We start from the raw sequence: 15607 nt of genomic DNA on the forward strand, positions 1-15607 counted from the left end.
TCTCTCCTAAACTGTGTGAATCCTTCCAACTTGTATTCATCCCCATCGTTTTCTGTAAGCCATGTTTCTGTCACTCCTACATCATCATAGTCACCCGCCAGCACTGTGGCTTCTAAGTCCAACATCGTGTTCCTTATACTCCTGGCATTGAGGTACAGACATCTGTCCTCAGCCAGTGACGTTTCTCCTCTTCTTCCTCTAGCCGCTGCTGGGCAGGGTAATTCCCACTCGTGGCCCAGGTCGTTTTCTGCTGACAACACGGGAGGCTTCAAAGCTGGAGTGACAGACGCGTCTCCGGTTTGCCCTTCTCAGCACTTACGGTACTTTGAAAAAAGACACGGCCCCCGTTTACAGGTTACTGCCCAGCTGAATCAGCTGATCTCTCCGACTCTGCGCTGCAGTCGAGGGGGGATCCATGGCTGGCCGAGGTGTTATTGGCGATCCAATCCAGTCCACCAATAACACCAAAATAAATTGCCCTGAAACAGTGCTCTGAGTCAACGCACATACCCTTCTCTCAGAGAGAGAGGCGCTGTCCCTGCCGGAGGGAAGTCAGTGAGATGTGTCACTGCAGTGTGTCCGCTTCTGTACATGGCTCAGTACGCAGTGTTGAACAGTGACCCCCCCCAGTACCTGGAAGATCTCGAAGCCGGCAATGTCCAGGATGCCAATGAAGGAGGCGCCGTGCCGCTGGCGCCGGTCCAGAGCCCGGTTCACTCGCAGCACCAGCCAGCGGAACAGACGCTCATACTGCGCCTTGGACAGTGCCTCCACCGCGAAGTCCGCCTGGGACAGAGAAAGGGGCTGACTCACTGACACACTGACTCACTGACTGACTGACACACTGACTCACTGACACGCTGACACACTGGCTAACTGACTGACAGACAATGAAACACTGACTCACTGACTGACTGACACACTGACTCACTGACACACTGACACACTGGCTGACACACTGGCTAACTGACTGACAGACAATGAAACACTGACTCACTGACTGACTGACACACTGACTCACTGACTGACTGACACACTGACTGACACACTGACACACTGACTGACACATTGACTAACTGACTGACACACTGACTCACTGACACATTGACTGACACACTGACAGACACATTGACACTGACACACTGACTCACTGACACACACCGACTGACACACTGAGTGACTGACACAGTGACTGACACACTGACTGACTGGCTGACTGACTGGTTGACACACTGCCAGACACACTGAGGTACTGACTCACTGACGCACTCACTGACATACTGACTGACACACTGATTGACTGGCTGACACACTGGCATACACACTGAGGTACTGTCTCACTGACTCACCTGCTCCTTGGTCTGTGCTTTCTGAACAAACTCCCGCCCCACTTTGATCCTGGGCATCAGGATAGCCCGGCTGAAATCCACCACACTGATCCCCAATAGGTGGCACAGCTTCTGGGCAGCTGTCAATCAAACACAGGAGGTCAATCACGGATCAGCCACAGCACACTATCTATCCATCACACTCCCACTGTCCCCGCCCATGCACCTCCTGTCTCATGTATGTGTGTGTGTGTGTGTGTTAGAGAAGTGTGTGAGAGTGTGTATGTAGTGTTACCAGTGTGTGTGTGTGTTAGAGAGTGTATGTGTGTGTGTGTGTGTGTGTGTGTGTGTGAGTGTATAGCAGTGTGTGTTGCATAGTTCCGTGTGTGTATTGTGTAGTGTTACCGGTGTCGTCGGGCATGGTGGCCTGGTCAGATGTCTTGTCCTTCTGGAAACAGACATTACCAAACTGCAGCACCGAGGAGACCACTCTCAGCATGCCTGAGAGAAAGAGAGAGAGCAAGAGGGAGAGGGTTTTATACAGAGCAGTACAGTACAGACACACACACGCAGTACAGTACACTCTCTCTCTCTCTCTCTCTCTCTCTCTCCCCCTCTCCCTCTCTCTCACTCAGGATCTCCTCCTCAGTGATGCCCATCACTGCCATGGCGTCCAGCGTCTGAGAGAAGAGCTCCGCGTCACTGTGGCCCGGCACGGACAGCGCCCCCCCGGACAGGAAGCGGTACTGCGCACAGGGCTCCAGCAGCAGCTCCTCTGAGGGAGAGAGGGACAGTTCATGCAATACAGTGCGATACAGGGATTCACCTGAACCGCTCAGTATCTCCTTCTGTCCCTCTATCCCCCTCCCCCTCCCCCTCCCCCTTCTCGCTCTCCCTCTCCTCCCTCTCTCCGTCTCTCTCTACCCCTCATGCTCTCCGGTGCTCCGTTCAGCAACTGGTAGAAGATGTGGAAGGTGCGCTCCTCCCTGGCCTGACGCACGGCGCGCGACTTCTCCAGCAGGTCTGAGGAACGAGTGAAGGAGGAGTGCAGACCACCCCGTGCCCTCCCTCTCCCTCTCCCTCCTCTCACTCCCTCTCTCACCCTCTCCAGCCATGTGCCTCAGTGTTTGACGGCAAAACATCTCAGCAATTTGTAAAAACTACTGTTTTCTCCATTCTGTGATTGAAATCACCAAACAGATTTTCACAATCTACTTGTATCTGTGGTGTGTCGGGGGTGTGTGATGTGTTGGGGGGTCTGTGGTGTGTCAGGGGTAAGAACATAAGAAGATAATAACATAAGACAGTGTCCAATCGAGAGGAGGCCATTCGCCCCATTGTGCTCGTTTGCTGTCCATTAATAACTAAGTGATCAAAGATCCTATCCAGTCTGTTTTTGAATGTTCCCAAATTGTCTCTTCAGCCACATCGCTGGGGAGTTTGTCCAGATTGTGACGCCTCTCTGTGTGAAGAAGTGTCTCCTGTTTTCTGTCTTGAATGCCTTGAAGCCCAATTTCCATTTGTGTCACCGGGTGCGAGTGTCCCTGCTGATCTGGAAAATCTCCTCTGGTTTGATGTGATCAATACCCTTCATGATTTTGAAGACTTGGATCAAGTCCCCACGTAGTCTCCTCTGTTCCAGGGTGAAAAGGTTCAGTTCCTCAGTCTCTCAGTAGGACATTCCCTTCAGACCTGGAATAAGTCTGTGGGTATGTGGTGTGCCGGGGTGTGTGGTGTGTTGTGGGATGTGTGGTGTGTTGGGGGGTGTGTGGTGTGTCAGGGGTGTGTGGTGTGTTGGGGGATGTGTGGTGTGTTGGAGGGTCCATGGTGTGTTGTGGGATGTGTGGTGTGTTGTGGGATGTGTGGTATGTTGTGGGGTGTGTTGGGGGTGTGTGGTGTGTTGGGGGTGTGGTATGTTGAGAGTCTGTGGTGCGTTGGGGGTCTGTGGTTTTTCTGTTGTTTTATGAACTAATTTATTTTGGTTACAGATGAAGGCCTTGTTTAGAATCACGTCCAATCTCTCACTTCCTCTCTCTCTCTGGAAGGATACAAGTCTCTATATTGGCTCCGACGATGTATCCAGCCACATCAAAGTTAATACGAATAAACTTCCCCTGAAAGAGAGAGAGCAAGAGAGAGAGAGATGGGGTTACAGTACAGACACACCATACAGTACAGACACACACACTGTACAGACACACACAGTACAGTACAGACACACACACTGTACAGACACACACAGTACAGTACAGACACACACACAGTACAGACACACACAGTACAGTACAGACACACACACACACAGTACAGACACACACACACACACACAGTACAGACACACACATAAGAACATAAGAACATAAGAAAGTGTCCAAACGAGAGGAGCCCATTTGCCCCATCGTGCTCGTTTGGTGTCCATTCATAACTAAGTGATCAAGGATCCTATCCAGTCTGTTTCTTAATGTTCCCAAATTGTCTCTTCAGCCACATCGCTGGGGAGTTTGTCCAGATTGTGACGCCTCTCTGTGTGAAGAAGTGTCTCCTGTTTTCTGTCTTGAATGCCTTGAAGCCCAATTTCCATTTGTGTCCCCGGGTCCGTGTGTCCCTGCTGATCTGGAAAAGCTCCTCTGGTTTGATGTGGTCGATGCCCTTCATGATTTTGAAGACTTGGATCAAGTCCCCATGTAGTCTCCTCTGTTCCAGGATGAAAAGGTTCAGTTCCTCAGTCTCTCAGTAGGACATTCCCTTCAGACCTGGAATAAGTCTGGCTGCTCTCCTCTGAACTGCCTCTAGAGCAGCGATATCTTTCTTGAAGTGTGGAGCCCAGAACTGTCCACAGTATCCAGATGAGCTCTAACTAGCACATTGTACAGTCATACATTGTACAGTCATTGTACATTTGTACACACATACACACACAGTACAGACACACAGAGTACAGACACACACAGTACAGACACACACAGAACAGACACACACACATACACACACAGTACAGACACACACACAGTACAGACACACAAATACACACACAGAGTACAGACAAACACACACAGAGTACAGACACACAGAGTACAGACACACACACATACACACACAGTACAGACACACACACACACACAGTACAGACACACAGTACAGTACAGACACACACAGTCAATGTTGTCGTACAAATCTGGAGGAGTTGTCGTTCTTCACGGTCTTGGCATTCCCGAACGCCTCCAGGATGGGGTTTGCCTGCAGCAGCTGCTTCTCCAGCTCTCCCTGGTGGACAGATGGTAGAATTACAGCCTGTATTTCTGCTACTGTAACTACATCCCTGTTACTGCTCATGCTATTGTGTACATAACAATGAAACGGTCTCCCTGTCTCCCCCATGTGGACCTACTGGGAATTACACCCTCTAGTGTTTCTACTACTGTATCAATAACAATATTGCTTATATTACTGTATCCTTAATAACACTGTTACTACAACAGTATCAATAACAATGTTACTACTATTTTATATATAATAACACTGTTACTACTACATTATCAATAACACTGTTACTACTATTGTATCTATAATAAAAACGTCACTACTGCACTATAAATAACACGGTTACTACTACTCTATCTATAATAACACTGTCACTACTACTGCATCTTTAATAGCATTGTTACTACTTTGTATCTATAATAACACAGTTACTACTACAGTATCAATAATAACATTGTTAATACTACTGTATCCTTAATAACAATGTTACTACTACTGTATCTAAAATAACATTGTTAATATTACTGTATCTATAATTGCACTGTTACAACTATTGTATCTATAATAACAGTTACTACTACAGTATCAGTAACAATGTTACTAATATTGTATCTATAATAACACCATTACTTCTACAGTATCAATAATAACACTTAATACTACTGTATATTAACACTGTTACTACTATTGTATCAATAATTACACTGTTACTAATAGTGTATCAATAATAACAATGTTACTACTACTGTCTATATTATAACACTGTTACTACTACTGTAGCAATAATTACACTGTTACTACTACTGTATCTATAATAACATTATTAGTACTGTATCAATAGTATAATTGTTAATACTATTGTATATATAATAACATTGTTACTGATATAGTATACTGATAATACTACAGTCTCTCTGTTTGTCCCTGGTGGACAGACAGTGGAATTGTACCCTGTATTAGTGCTACTCTAACTGCAGTAATATCTCTGTTACTGTTACCTGTATTGTCTTTTATAGTACTATAGTATACTATTATAGTAGTACTGTGTCTCTATGTCCCCCTTCTGGACACACCTGGGAATTGCACCATGCATTTTTACTCCTACTGTAACTAGAACAATAAAGCTGTCATCCATGGGACACACACACACATTACATACAACATAATAATAACACAAAACCAGACATAAGACAGAATGTACTTACATAATGGTCTGTCGGCTGCAAGAGACGGAGGGATGAGGGAGTGAGGGGATGGACAGGGATGAACGGAGGGACATGGCACACAAGGGCAGAGAAACAGAACAAAGACAAAAATACGAACAACTGATTAAACGAGAGAGAGAGAGAGAGAGAGGTGGTGGTGTAGATACTACTGGTTTACACAGAGACACACACAGAGACAGAGTCACACAGACAGAGACCAGCAGTAACTGTACACCTATCCTTCCTCCTCCCTCCTCTCTCCTCCCCCCATCCCTCACTCACTCTGTGCACAGACATCCCCCCCCTCTGGCCAGAGCTTGTCAGAATATCAGCCTGAGAGAGATAGAGAGAGATAGAGAGAGAGAGAGAGAGAGAGGGGGGCAGTGAGAGAAGGAGAGAGAGAGAGAGTGTGGAGAGAGAGAGAGAGAGAGAGAGAGACAGAGAGAGAAGGAGAGACAGTAAGATGACAGTAAGTGCAGTACAGATCCAGAAATGTCAGAAGATAGATGCATGTACTTTCTTTCTCTCTGTGTCTTGTGCTCACTCTCTCTCAGATTCAAATTTTAATTAAAACCATCTTGATTGGCTTGACAAGTTTACACAAGTGTTGCCAGAGCATTTACAGACCACAATAAACACATTGTGGTAGAAAAACAGTGTCAGATTCATTCTCTCTCTTCCTCTCCCTCTCTCTCTCTCACCCTCTCTTGCTCCCTCTCTCTCCCGCTCCCGCTCCCTCTCTTCCTCTCCTTCTCCCTCTCTTCCTCTCCCTCCCTCTCTCTCTCTCACTCTCTTCCTCTCCCTCTCTCTCTCTTGCTCTCTCTCCCTCCCTCTCTCTCAGTGTACCTGTGTCTTGTTCTGTCCACGGTGCGATGAAGCCACACTGGCCAGATACTGAATCACCTTCTTTGTGTTCTCTGTCTTCCCTGCACCTGACTCTCCCCTGAGAGAGAGAGAGAGAGAGAGAGAGAGAGAGAGAGAGAGAGAGGGGGGGGGGGGATAGGGAGAGAGGGTCATTACAGTACAGACACAGACACAGACACACACAGTACACAGAGACAGTACACTCACGTGCACAAAATAGATTGATCTTCGCGGTCTGTGGAGAGAAGGAGAGAGAGAAAAGGAGAGAGGGAGAGGGAGAGAGAGAGGGAGAGATAATTTAATTAATCATTATATTCAGTTCAATGGTATGCTCTGTGTAAAACTGCATTGGCAACACTGCCGATAAAGCAACCATTGAACTGAATTGAGTTTAATTCAATATACAGAACAATCACTTACTATTGTCATTAATTGACATATTAATCTTGATAACATTAATTAATTGTGTAAGTCGCCCTGGACAAGGGCATCTACAAAGAAAAAAATAATAATCATCATCATCATCATCATAGTAATAATGTGAAATGACACTATGTCTCCGTCTAGTGGACAGTTTTATTACTGCTCCAGTTTATACCTACAGCAGTCAGGGTATGGGAGGGCTGTATTAACACTTCTCCTCTCTTCACACCCACACACTGAGACACTCAGACTATGTGCCCTTCACCACCCCCGACCCCCGGCAGCCTATCGGACTGGCACAGTCACATTCCTGCCCCTCCCAGAGAGACGGAGAGAGAGAGAGACTGACACACTGACTGACTGACTGACACACGGACTGGTTGGCCGACACACTGCCTGAGTGGCTGACTGACATGCTGACACACTGACTGATGCCCCCATGGTGCCCATGCAGGCCGGGGGTACAGCACCTTGCAGCATGCTCTTGTAGGCCGCCTCAGAGATGGCGTAGATGTGGGGGGGCATCTCATGGCGCTTCTTGCCCCGGTACATCTCCACAATGGAGTCGGTGTAGATAGGCAGGTTCTTATAGGGGTTGATCACGACACAGAACAGCCCTGAGTATGTCTGAGAGAGAAAGGGAGAGAGAGAGAGAGAGAGAGAGAGAGAGAGAGGGAGAGAGGGAGAGAGAGGGTAAATATCATACATTAACAGTGACTGATTATTAACAGAGTCCTTCTCTGTCTCCACCCCCTCCCCCTTAGATAGATCAGTCCAGAGTAGTACCCCCCCCCCCCACACACACACACACACAGGCTGTATTCAAAACCGTACACAACCCTACTGCATACTGCACACTGCATGAGTACATACTACACACACACAGAGTAATATCCCCCCGCACCTCACACACATACAGCTCTGGAATACATTAAGAGACTACTGCAAATTATTCTTAAATCAGCATCTCTACATGTATGGCAGCCATTCCATTCCAGTGTCTGTTGAATTTGTTGAACACAGGCCTACCTCATTCTACTGAATGAGCTACTGATTAGGTGATCACCTGAACCAAATCTTATTTAACGAGGAAAAGTATAAAATCCACTGCTGTGGTCATCACTATCCTCTTGCAATAGGACCAGCTTGGATGGCAAAAACAGTGCTAGTAGAACCTCAAAAGTAATTGGAATCAAAAATAACTATTGACCATGGCAAAAGAGTTGAAAAGGAAAGTTTTGAGTGAGGAAAAGAAGGGTTCAATTCTGGCTATACTGGCAGAAGGATACAGTGAGCATCAAGTTGCTTCCATCCTTAAAATTTCAAAAATGGCAGTTCATAAGAACAAGGTCAAGCAGCAGACATTGGGGACAACAAAGCTACAGACCGGCAAAGGGGCGAAAACGACTCTCCACTGACCAGCTCATTCGAATGCCACTCAACCACCACAGGATGACATCAAGTGACCTACAAAAAGAATGGCAAACGGCAGCTGGGGTAAAGTGCACGGCGAAAGACCATGACCATGAGGATTGGACCATAGAGGACTGGAGTAAGGTCATCTTCTCTGATTAGTCCAATATTCAGCTTTGCTCAACACCTGGTCGTCTAATGGTTAGACAGAGATCTGGAGAGGCCTACAAGGCACAGTGTCTCACACCCACTGTGAAATCTGGTGGAGGATCGGTGATCTGGGGGTGCTTCAGCAAGGCTGGAATCGGGCAGATTTGTCTTTGTGAAGTATGCATGACATACAAGCCAAGCGACATACAAGGTTGTCCTGGAAGAAGACTTGCTTCCTTCTGCTCTGACAATGTTCCCCAACTCTGAGGATTGTTTTTTTTCCAGCAGGACAATGCTCCATGCCACACAGCCAGGTCAATCAAGGTTTGGAAGGAGGACCAACAGATCAAGACCCTGTCATGGCCCGCCCAATCTCCAGACCTGAACCCCATGGAAAACCTCTGGAATATGATCAACATGAAGATGGATGGTCACAAGCCATCAAACTAAGCCAAGCTGCTTGAATCTTTGCACGAGGAGTGGCATAAAGTCACCCAACATCACTGTGAAAGACTGGTGGAGAGTATGCCAAGACGCATGACAGCTGTGATTGAAAATCAGGGTTATTCCACCAAATAATGATTTCTGAACATTGACATTGAACATTGTGTTTAAAAATGAATATTAACTTATTTTCTTTGCATTATTCGAGGTCTGACAACACTGCATCTTTTTTGTTATTCTGACCAGTTATCATTTTCTGCAAATAAATGCTCTAAATGACAATAATTGTATTTGGAATTTGGGAGAAATGTTGTCAGTAGTTTATAGAATAAAACAAAAATGTTCATTTTACTCACATACCTATAAATAGTAAAACCAGAGAAACTGATAATTTTGCAGTGGTCTCTTAATTTTTTCCAGAGCTGTAGATCAGTCCAGAACAGTATACCCCCGCCCCTCACAAACATAGATCAGTCCAGAGTAATATCTCTCTATCTGCATAGACATCATTCTAATTTACACACTAACTCCCCCCAAACCATCCGCCAGACAGCAGGAAGCAGCAATGTATTCTTGTCCCAATGAAGTCGACCGCCTGGCTGCTCTCCCTTAAATCCAGCTGATGAGCCAGTTCGTGATCAACAGATATTCTATTCAGTTGTTGCTCGGTCATGGTCGAGTGCAAGGAGTTCAATCAGCTGTAGTTTTGAAAAGCTGCGCCACATACAGTGCCCCCGATCTGACTGTCATCAGTGCATCACTGTCAAGCAGCCAGCCACTGAATGGTGCGGTTTGGGGTCCGTTTGGTGATGAAGAACGTCAGCTCTCTGCCTTTCTGTCCCAACACTCACTCCTCAATCCTCTGCAATCCAGCTTCCGCACAGCTCACTCCACTGAGACGGCTCTCCTGGCAGTCACTGACTCCCTCAGCTGTTGGTGGCCTCCCTCTCCTCAGTCATCATCCTCCTTGATCTCTCTGCAGCATTTGACACCATCGATCACTCCATCCTCCTCTACGAGTCGATCCTGCGCACTCCTACTCCCAGCACATCACCACGCTGACACGCACCTGCAGATTCTTCTGAGCAACATACGACGAATCCGTCCCTTCCTCACCGACTACTCGACTCAGCTGCTCGTCCAGTCACTGGTCCCTCCTGGCCGGCCTGCCTGCAACTACTACCCACCGCTCCAGCTCATCCAGAACTCTGCGGCTCGTCTGGTATTCTCTCTGCCCCGATTCGCACACGCTACTCCACTGCTCCGCTCCCTCCACTGGCTCCCGATACCAGCATACATTCAGTTCAAGACATTAACCCTCACCTACCGCTGTCTTGACAACACTGCACCAAGATACCTTCAGTCCCTTGTCTCCCCATACATCCCCTCCAGACCACTAAGGTCTTCCTGTGCCAGAAGACTAACTCCACCTCCTCTCCACTCCCATTCCTCCAGAGCCACTCCTTCTCATCCCTGGCCCCTAAATGGTGGAACGACCTTCCCACCGAAGTCAAAAGAGCAGAGTCCTTGACCTCTTTCTGGCGCTTACTCAAGACACATCTTTTCAGACAGTACTTGTAATATTAGTCCTTTCAATTCCCGTTAGATAGTACTTCACAGCATTTTAAAATGCTTCTTGCGTTACTAATACTTGTATTATTGATTGATTTTCCTCCTTGCTCCCTTTCCCGTAACCCTTGACTGTGACCTAACATCTTGACAGCACTTAGCTTTACTTTCCAGGATGTATGACCTCAATTACTGTACTTACCTGTGTAAATTGGAAGTTGTAAAATGTATTATACTTTGAATTGCTTGGTATTATGTAAATTTGAATTTGTAATGTTTGATGCCTTGTACTGAACTGTATTCTTGCACTTTGTATTGCACTTATGTTGTAAGTCGCCCTGGATAAGGGCATCTGCCAAGAAATAATAATAATAATAATAATAATAATAATAATAATAATAATAATAATAATAATAATAATAATAATTGAATGGCATTCACAGTATTCACACTGCATCTGATCACTATATTAAACTCATATTTCACAATGAAGATCTTCAGCCGATCGCTGCTTCCACAGCATTTTCAAACTCCTGTATCACTTTCTCCTGGCTTTTTCTTTTAAATAATTCTAACCTGTCACAGGCTCTAGACTGCCTCTTTGCTTAGTCCTGCCTTCAAGCAGAAGTAAATGACCAATCCATGAAGCAAGGTTTTGGAAACTAACTCTGTTAGGACAGAACTGCTCTGGGGGCAGAACATATCTGATGCGTCTGATTGGTTACTTGCCTTTAGAAGGTGGGACATACATCAAGCGACCTTACTTTTGATAGGTTAGTAAACCTTGCAAGGAATAATGTAATTGCTGAAGCGGGGGAAATTCCACCCTGGTAATATTACACAGTTTAAAGTCTTCTCCTCAAATGTTCGTGGGTATTGTCCTCATTCACAGCAGGTAAACGAAGATGGCTGAGGAAGGGGGGTCTCTGGTATCAATATGATAACAAATGGTAGGTGAGGAGAGTTTGCTTACCAGTCTTGTATCAATAGCATATCAAAAGATATTGATAAAGATGAGTAAGGAGACAGTCTGTCTCTGTTGGGAGTGAGTTAATCACCTCAGAGAAAAGTATGGGTGAGGGCTCCATTGTCACTTGGTATACTAATAGGCAGCTGCCATTGGATACTCTGGTGGGTGGGGTGGTCACTCTGGAAGGTGGAGTTGGACAGGGGTTCAACTCATAAAAGCTGACTTGTCCATAAAGTCCTTGTATCAGTTTTGCCTTGCTGTACCCGGTATACTTGTATACTGTGATCTATATTCTGGATTCTGTAATAAATCAAATTGAACCTGAATTGTCTTAGTTCCAGTCACTGCTACAGGAGGGTCCATTTTCATACAACCTGGAGATGGACACTCGCACAATGGGCAGCCGGTCCTGTATATCATGGAGTCAACGCGATAAAACAGTGACCGTGATTTTAAAAAGATATGTTCCATTTTCATGTCATGAGGAGGGGCCAGAGCTGTACTTTAAACCTTGAGTACACCCCTCTCCCCCACACACACATAGATCAGTCCACAGTGCACAACCCCCCCTTACACACATAGATGAAACTGCAATACACCCCTCTCACACACATAGATCAGTCCACAGTGCACAACCCCCCCACACACACACAGATGAAACTGCAATACACCCCTCTCACACACATAGATCAGTCTGCAGTCGCATACCCCTCTCACACACATAGATCAGTCTGCAGTCGCACACAACTCTCACACACATAGATCAGTCCGCAGTCGCACACCCCTCTCACAAACATAGATCAGTCCGCAGTAGTACACCCCTCTCACACACAAAGATCAGTCCGCAGTCACACACAACTCTCACACACATAGATCAGTCCGCAGTAGTACAGCCCTCTCACACACATAGATCAGTCCACAGTAGTACACCCCTCTCACACACATAGATCAGTGCGCAGTGCACCCCCGCCCCTCACACACATAGATGAGTCCGGAGTAGTATCTCTCGCGCAGGTTGTGCAGCACCGAGGCCGGGTTCAGGCAGGTCAGGTCGGCCATGTCCTCCGTCTTGCTGAACCGGGGGGGATTCATGCGCTGAAGCTCCGCCTTCTGCACCCGAAGCCGCCGCCCAGCGCCGCTCCCAGTCACGCCCCCTGCCTCCACAAGCTCCACCTCCACCTCCTCGCCCTGCTCCTCCAGCACACTTCCAGCCTGTACAGATACACAATACACACACAGTATAGACACAGTATAGATACACAATACACACACACAATACAGACACACACAGGACAGCACTGACCTCGAACCCATGTTTCTCTGAGGGAACCCAGACCAGTCTCTTTGCTGCCCAATCAGCTTGGCTGGAAGCGGAGAAGCCGCTGCCTGGGGAGGCCGGACCCACCCCCTTGTAGAGGAACCGAGTGACATCACTCACACTGCCCCCTGCTGGCCTGGACATGGTACTGCCATGAAAAAGAGGGAGAGAGAAAGAGGGAGAGGGATGAAGGGTTAAGAGAGAATAGTGAATTAACACTGACTGACTGGACACTACAGCACATTAACACTGACTGACTGACTGGACACTACAGCACATTAACACTGACTGACTGGACACTACAGTACATTAACACTGACTGACTGACTGGACACTACAGCACATTAACACTGACTGACTGGACACTACAGCACATTAACACTGACTGACTGAACACTACAGCACATTAACACTGACTGACTGACTGGACACTACAGTACATTAACACTGACTGACTGGACACTACAGTACATTAACACTGACTGACTGACTGGACACTACAGTACATTAACACTGACTGACTGACTGGACACTACAGTACATTAACACTGACTGACTGGACACTACAGCACATTAACACTGACTGACTGACTGGACACTACAGTACATTAACACTGACTGACTGACTGGACACTACAGTACATTAACACTGACTGACTGACTGGACACTACAGTACATTAACACTGACTGACTGGACACTACAGCACATTAACACTGACTGACTGGACACTACAGCACATTAACACTGACTGACTGACTGGACACTACAGTACATTAACACTGACTTACTGGACACTACAGCACATTAACACTGACTGACTGGACACTACAGCACATTAACACTGACTGACTGACTGGACACTACAGTACATTAACACTGACTGACTGACTGGACACTACAGCACATTAACACTGACTGACTGACTGGACACTACAGTACATCTTCTCCTTCTCCCTCTCTCTCTCTCTCTCTCCCCTTTCTATCTGTGCAACTCTCCGAAAATCTCAGAGAAAACTGGAATCAACTCCGAGTTCCGCCCAGTTACTCACGACAGCGATAATCATCATCATCATCATCATCATCATCATCATCGCAATAATTCCCATCGCTTTGTTGCATGAAATCCACATGCAAACACCGATCTCTCAAAAAATAAAATTTAAAATAATAATGAAATATAAAAATGTAACAGTCAATAATATGATCTGTGTAATGTCGCTATAGCGGTGCCTGCCTGCCTGCCTTCCTCTCTCTCTCTCTCTCTCTCTCTCTCTCTCTCTCTGCCGTCATCTCCATCCATCTCTCATCCCTCCATCATTTCTCTATAAATAAACGCACAAGTGTCACCACTTAAATATACCTGTTTATGGCAGCGCCCGTCTATGTGTGTGTGCGTTGGTGTGTTCATTTGTGCATATCTGTGTGTTAATGTTATTATGTGTTATAATAATATATACACATATAATAATATGTGTGTACTGTGTGTGTGTGGTCATGCGAGTGTTAATGTGTGTGTATGTGTATTAATGCGTGTGTACTGCGTGAGTGTGTTAATGTGTGTGTTCATGTTAATATTATTATTTACTATTATTATATATACAAATATATTAACGTGTGTACTTGTGTGTTAATATTATGATTTAGGATAATAGTATATATAATACTATGTGTGTACTGTGTATGCGTGTGTCAATATAATTTAGTATTACAGTGCTTGCACATATAATCATGTGTATTAGTGTCCCGCATCGCGGGGGGTGCAGTACGGCTCCTCTGAAAGGCGATCCCCGGACACAATGTAGCAACCATCCCCAGGCAGCCCGCAGTCCCGCATTATCGCACAATACCCCGCAGTGCAGCCCTCAATTCAACACAGACACGCATAAGCGCTTACCTTCGTGTGCGGCGGCGGAGGGGGTGGGAGGGGAAGAGAAAAGAGCTGAAAACGGCGGATGATGACTTCGCAGCCCGAGTGTCGGTGCCTCGCAGCCGCTGGTCGCAGGCGGGTCACAATTGTGACAAGTGAGGCGAGCGGCGCCACAGACACAGAGTGAGGGCAGGCGAGTGAGGGCAGCGCGGCTTCAGCAGCTCCGCCCGCTTCCGCGCTGCGCACCAATCAGCAGGCGCGTCCAGGCGCGCCGCCCCGCCCACCGCACCGCGGAGCCTCGCTCCTGTACGCCCGCTGCACATCGCTAGGGGCCGAGCAGCCAATGGGAGATCCGGATCAGGAGACGGACGGATGAATGGCCAATGGAGAGGGTGAAAAAGTGTGGAAGGCGGGCCGTGGGTGTTGATTGAAAGGGGGTTCGGCCACCCAATACAAAGGAGCAGGTGTCTTTGTTAGCTGTCTGGCGCTCCGTCTCTCTGTCTCCGCGTATCCATCTCTCCCTCCCTCTCTTTCTCCCTGTCTCTCTAAGAGCCTCAGTGCAGCCTGATGGAGGCTTCATCACTGACTATCAATACTGCATTATTATTATTATTATTATTACAACAGTGATCATGATAACAATAAGAACCGTGTTTGAAATGCTTGTGTAAACTGTAAGTCGCCCTGGATAAGGATGTCTACTAACACATCAATGCATAATAATAATAATAATAATAATAATAATAATAATAATAATACAAATGATAATGATAATAAGGATGATAATGATGAT

The 15607-nt window shown here is 46.6% G+C and overlaps 1 protein-coding gene across 1 annotated transcript in view; it reads right to left on the bottom strand.

Annotated features, from left to right (window-relative positions):
- The window catches only part of myh14 (myosin, heavy chain 14, non-muscle), a 50876-nt gene extending 35904 nt beyond the window's left edge, over positions 1 to 14972 (bottom strand). Inside the window, exons 1-14 of the mRNA XM_066712836.1 lie at positions 14842 to 14972; positions 12931 to 13093; positions 12609 to 12839; positions 7552 to 7708; positions 6866 to 6893; positions 6641 to 6737; positions 5795 to 5809; positions 4500 to 4592; positions 3379 to 3442; positions 2253 to 2351; positions 1960 to 2103; positions 1734 to 1829; positions 1350 to 1468; positions 634 to 786 (exon numbers count right to left, since the gene is read on the bottom strand). Of these exons, the coding sequence (XP_066568933.1) occupies positions 634 to 786; positions 1350 to 1468; positions 1734 to 1829; positions 1960 to 2103; positions 2253 to 2351; positions 3379 to 3442; positions 4500 to 4592; positions 5795 to 5809; positions 6641 to 6737; positions 6866 to 6893; positions 7552 to 7708; positions 12609 to 12839; positions 12931 to 13089 (1455 nt within the window). The 5' untranslated portion in view covers positions 13090 to 13093; positions 14842 to 14972. The remainder of the gene's footprint in view (positions 1 to 633; positions 787 to 1349; positions 1469 to 1733; positions 1830 to 1959; positions 2104 to 2252; positions 2352 to 3378; positions 3443 to 4499; positions 4593 to 5794; positions 5810 to 6640; positions 6738 to 6865; positions 6894 to 7551; positions 7709 to 12608; positions 12840 to 12930; positions 13094 to 14841) is intronic.
- Positions 14973 to 15607: the final 635 nt, after the last annotated feature.

Source organism: Amia ocellicauda, chromosome 1, assembly GCF_036373705.1.
Source record: "Amia ocellicauda isolate fAmiCal2 chromosome 1, fAmiCal2.hap1, whole genome shotgun sequence".
NCBI classification, from domain to species: domain Eukaryota; kingdom Metazoa; phylum Chordata; class Actinopteri; order Amiiformes; family Amiidae; genus Amia; species Amia ocellicauda.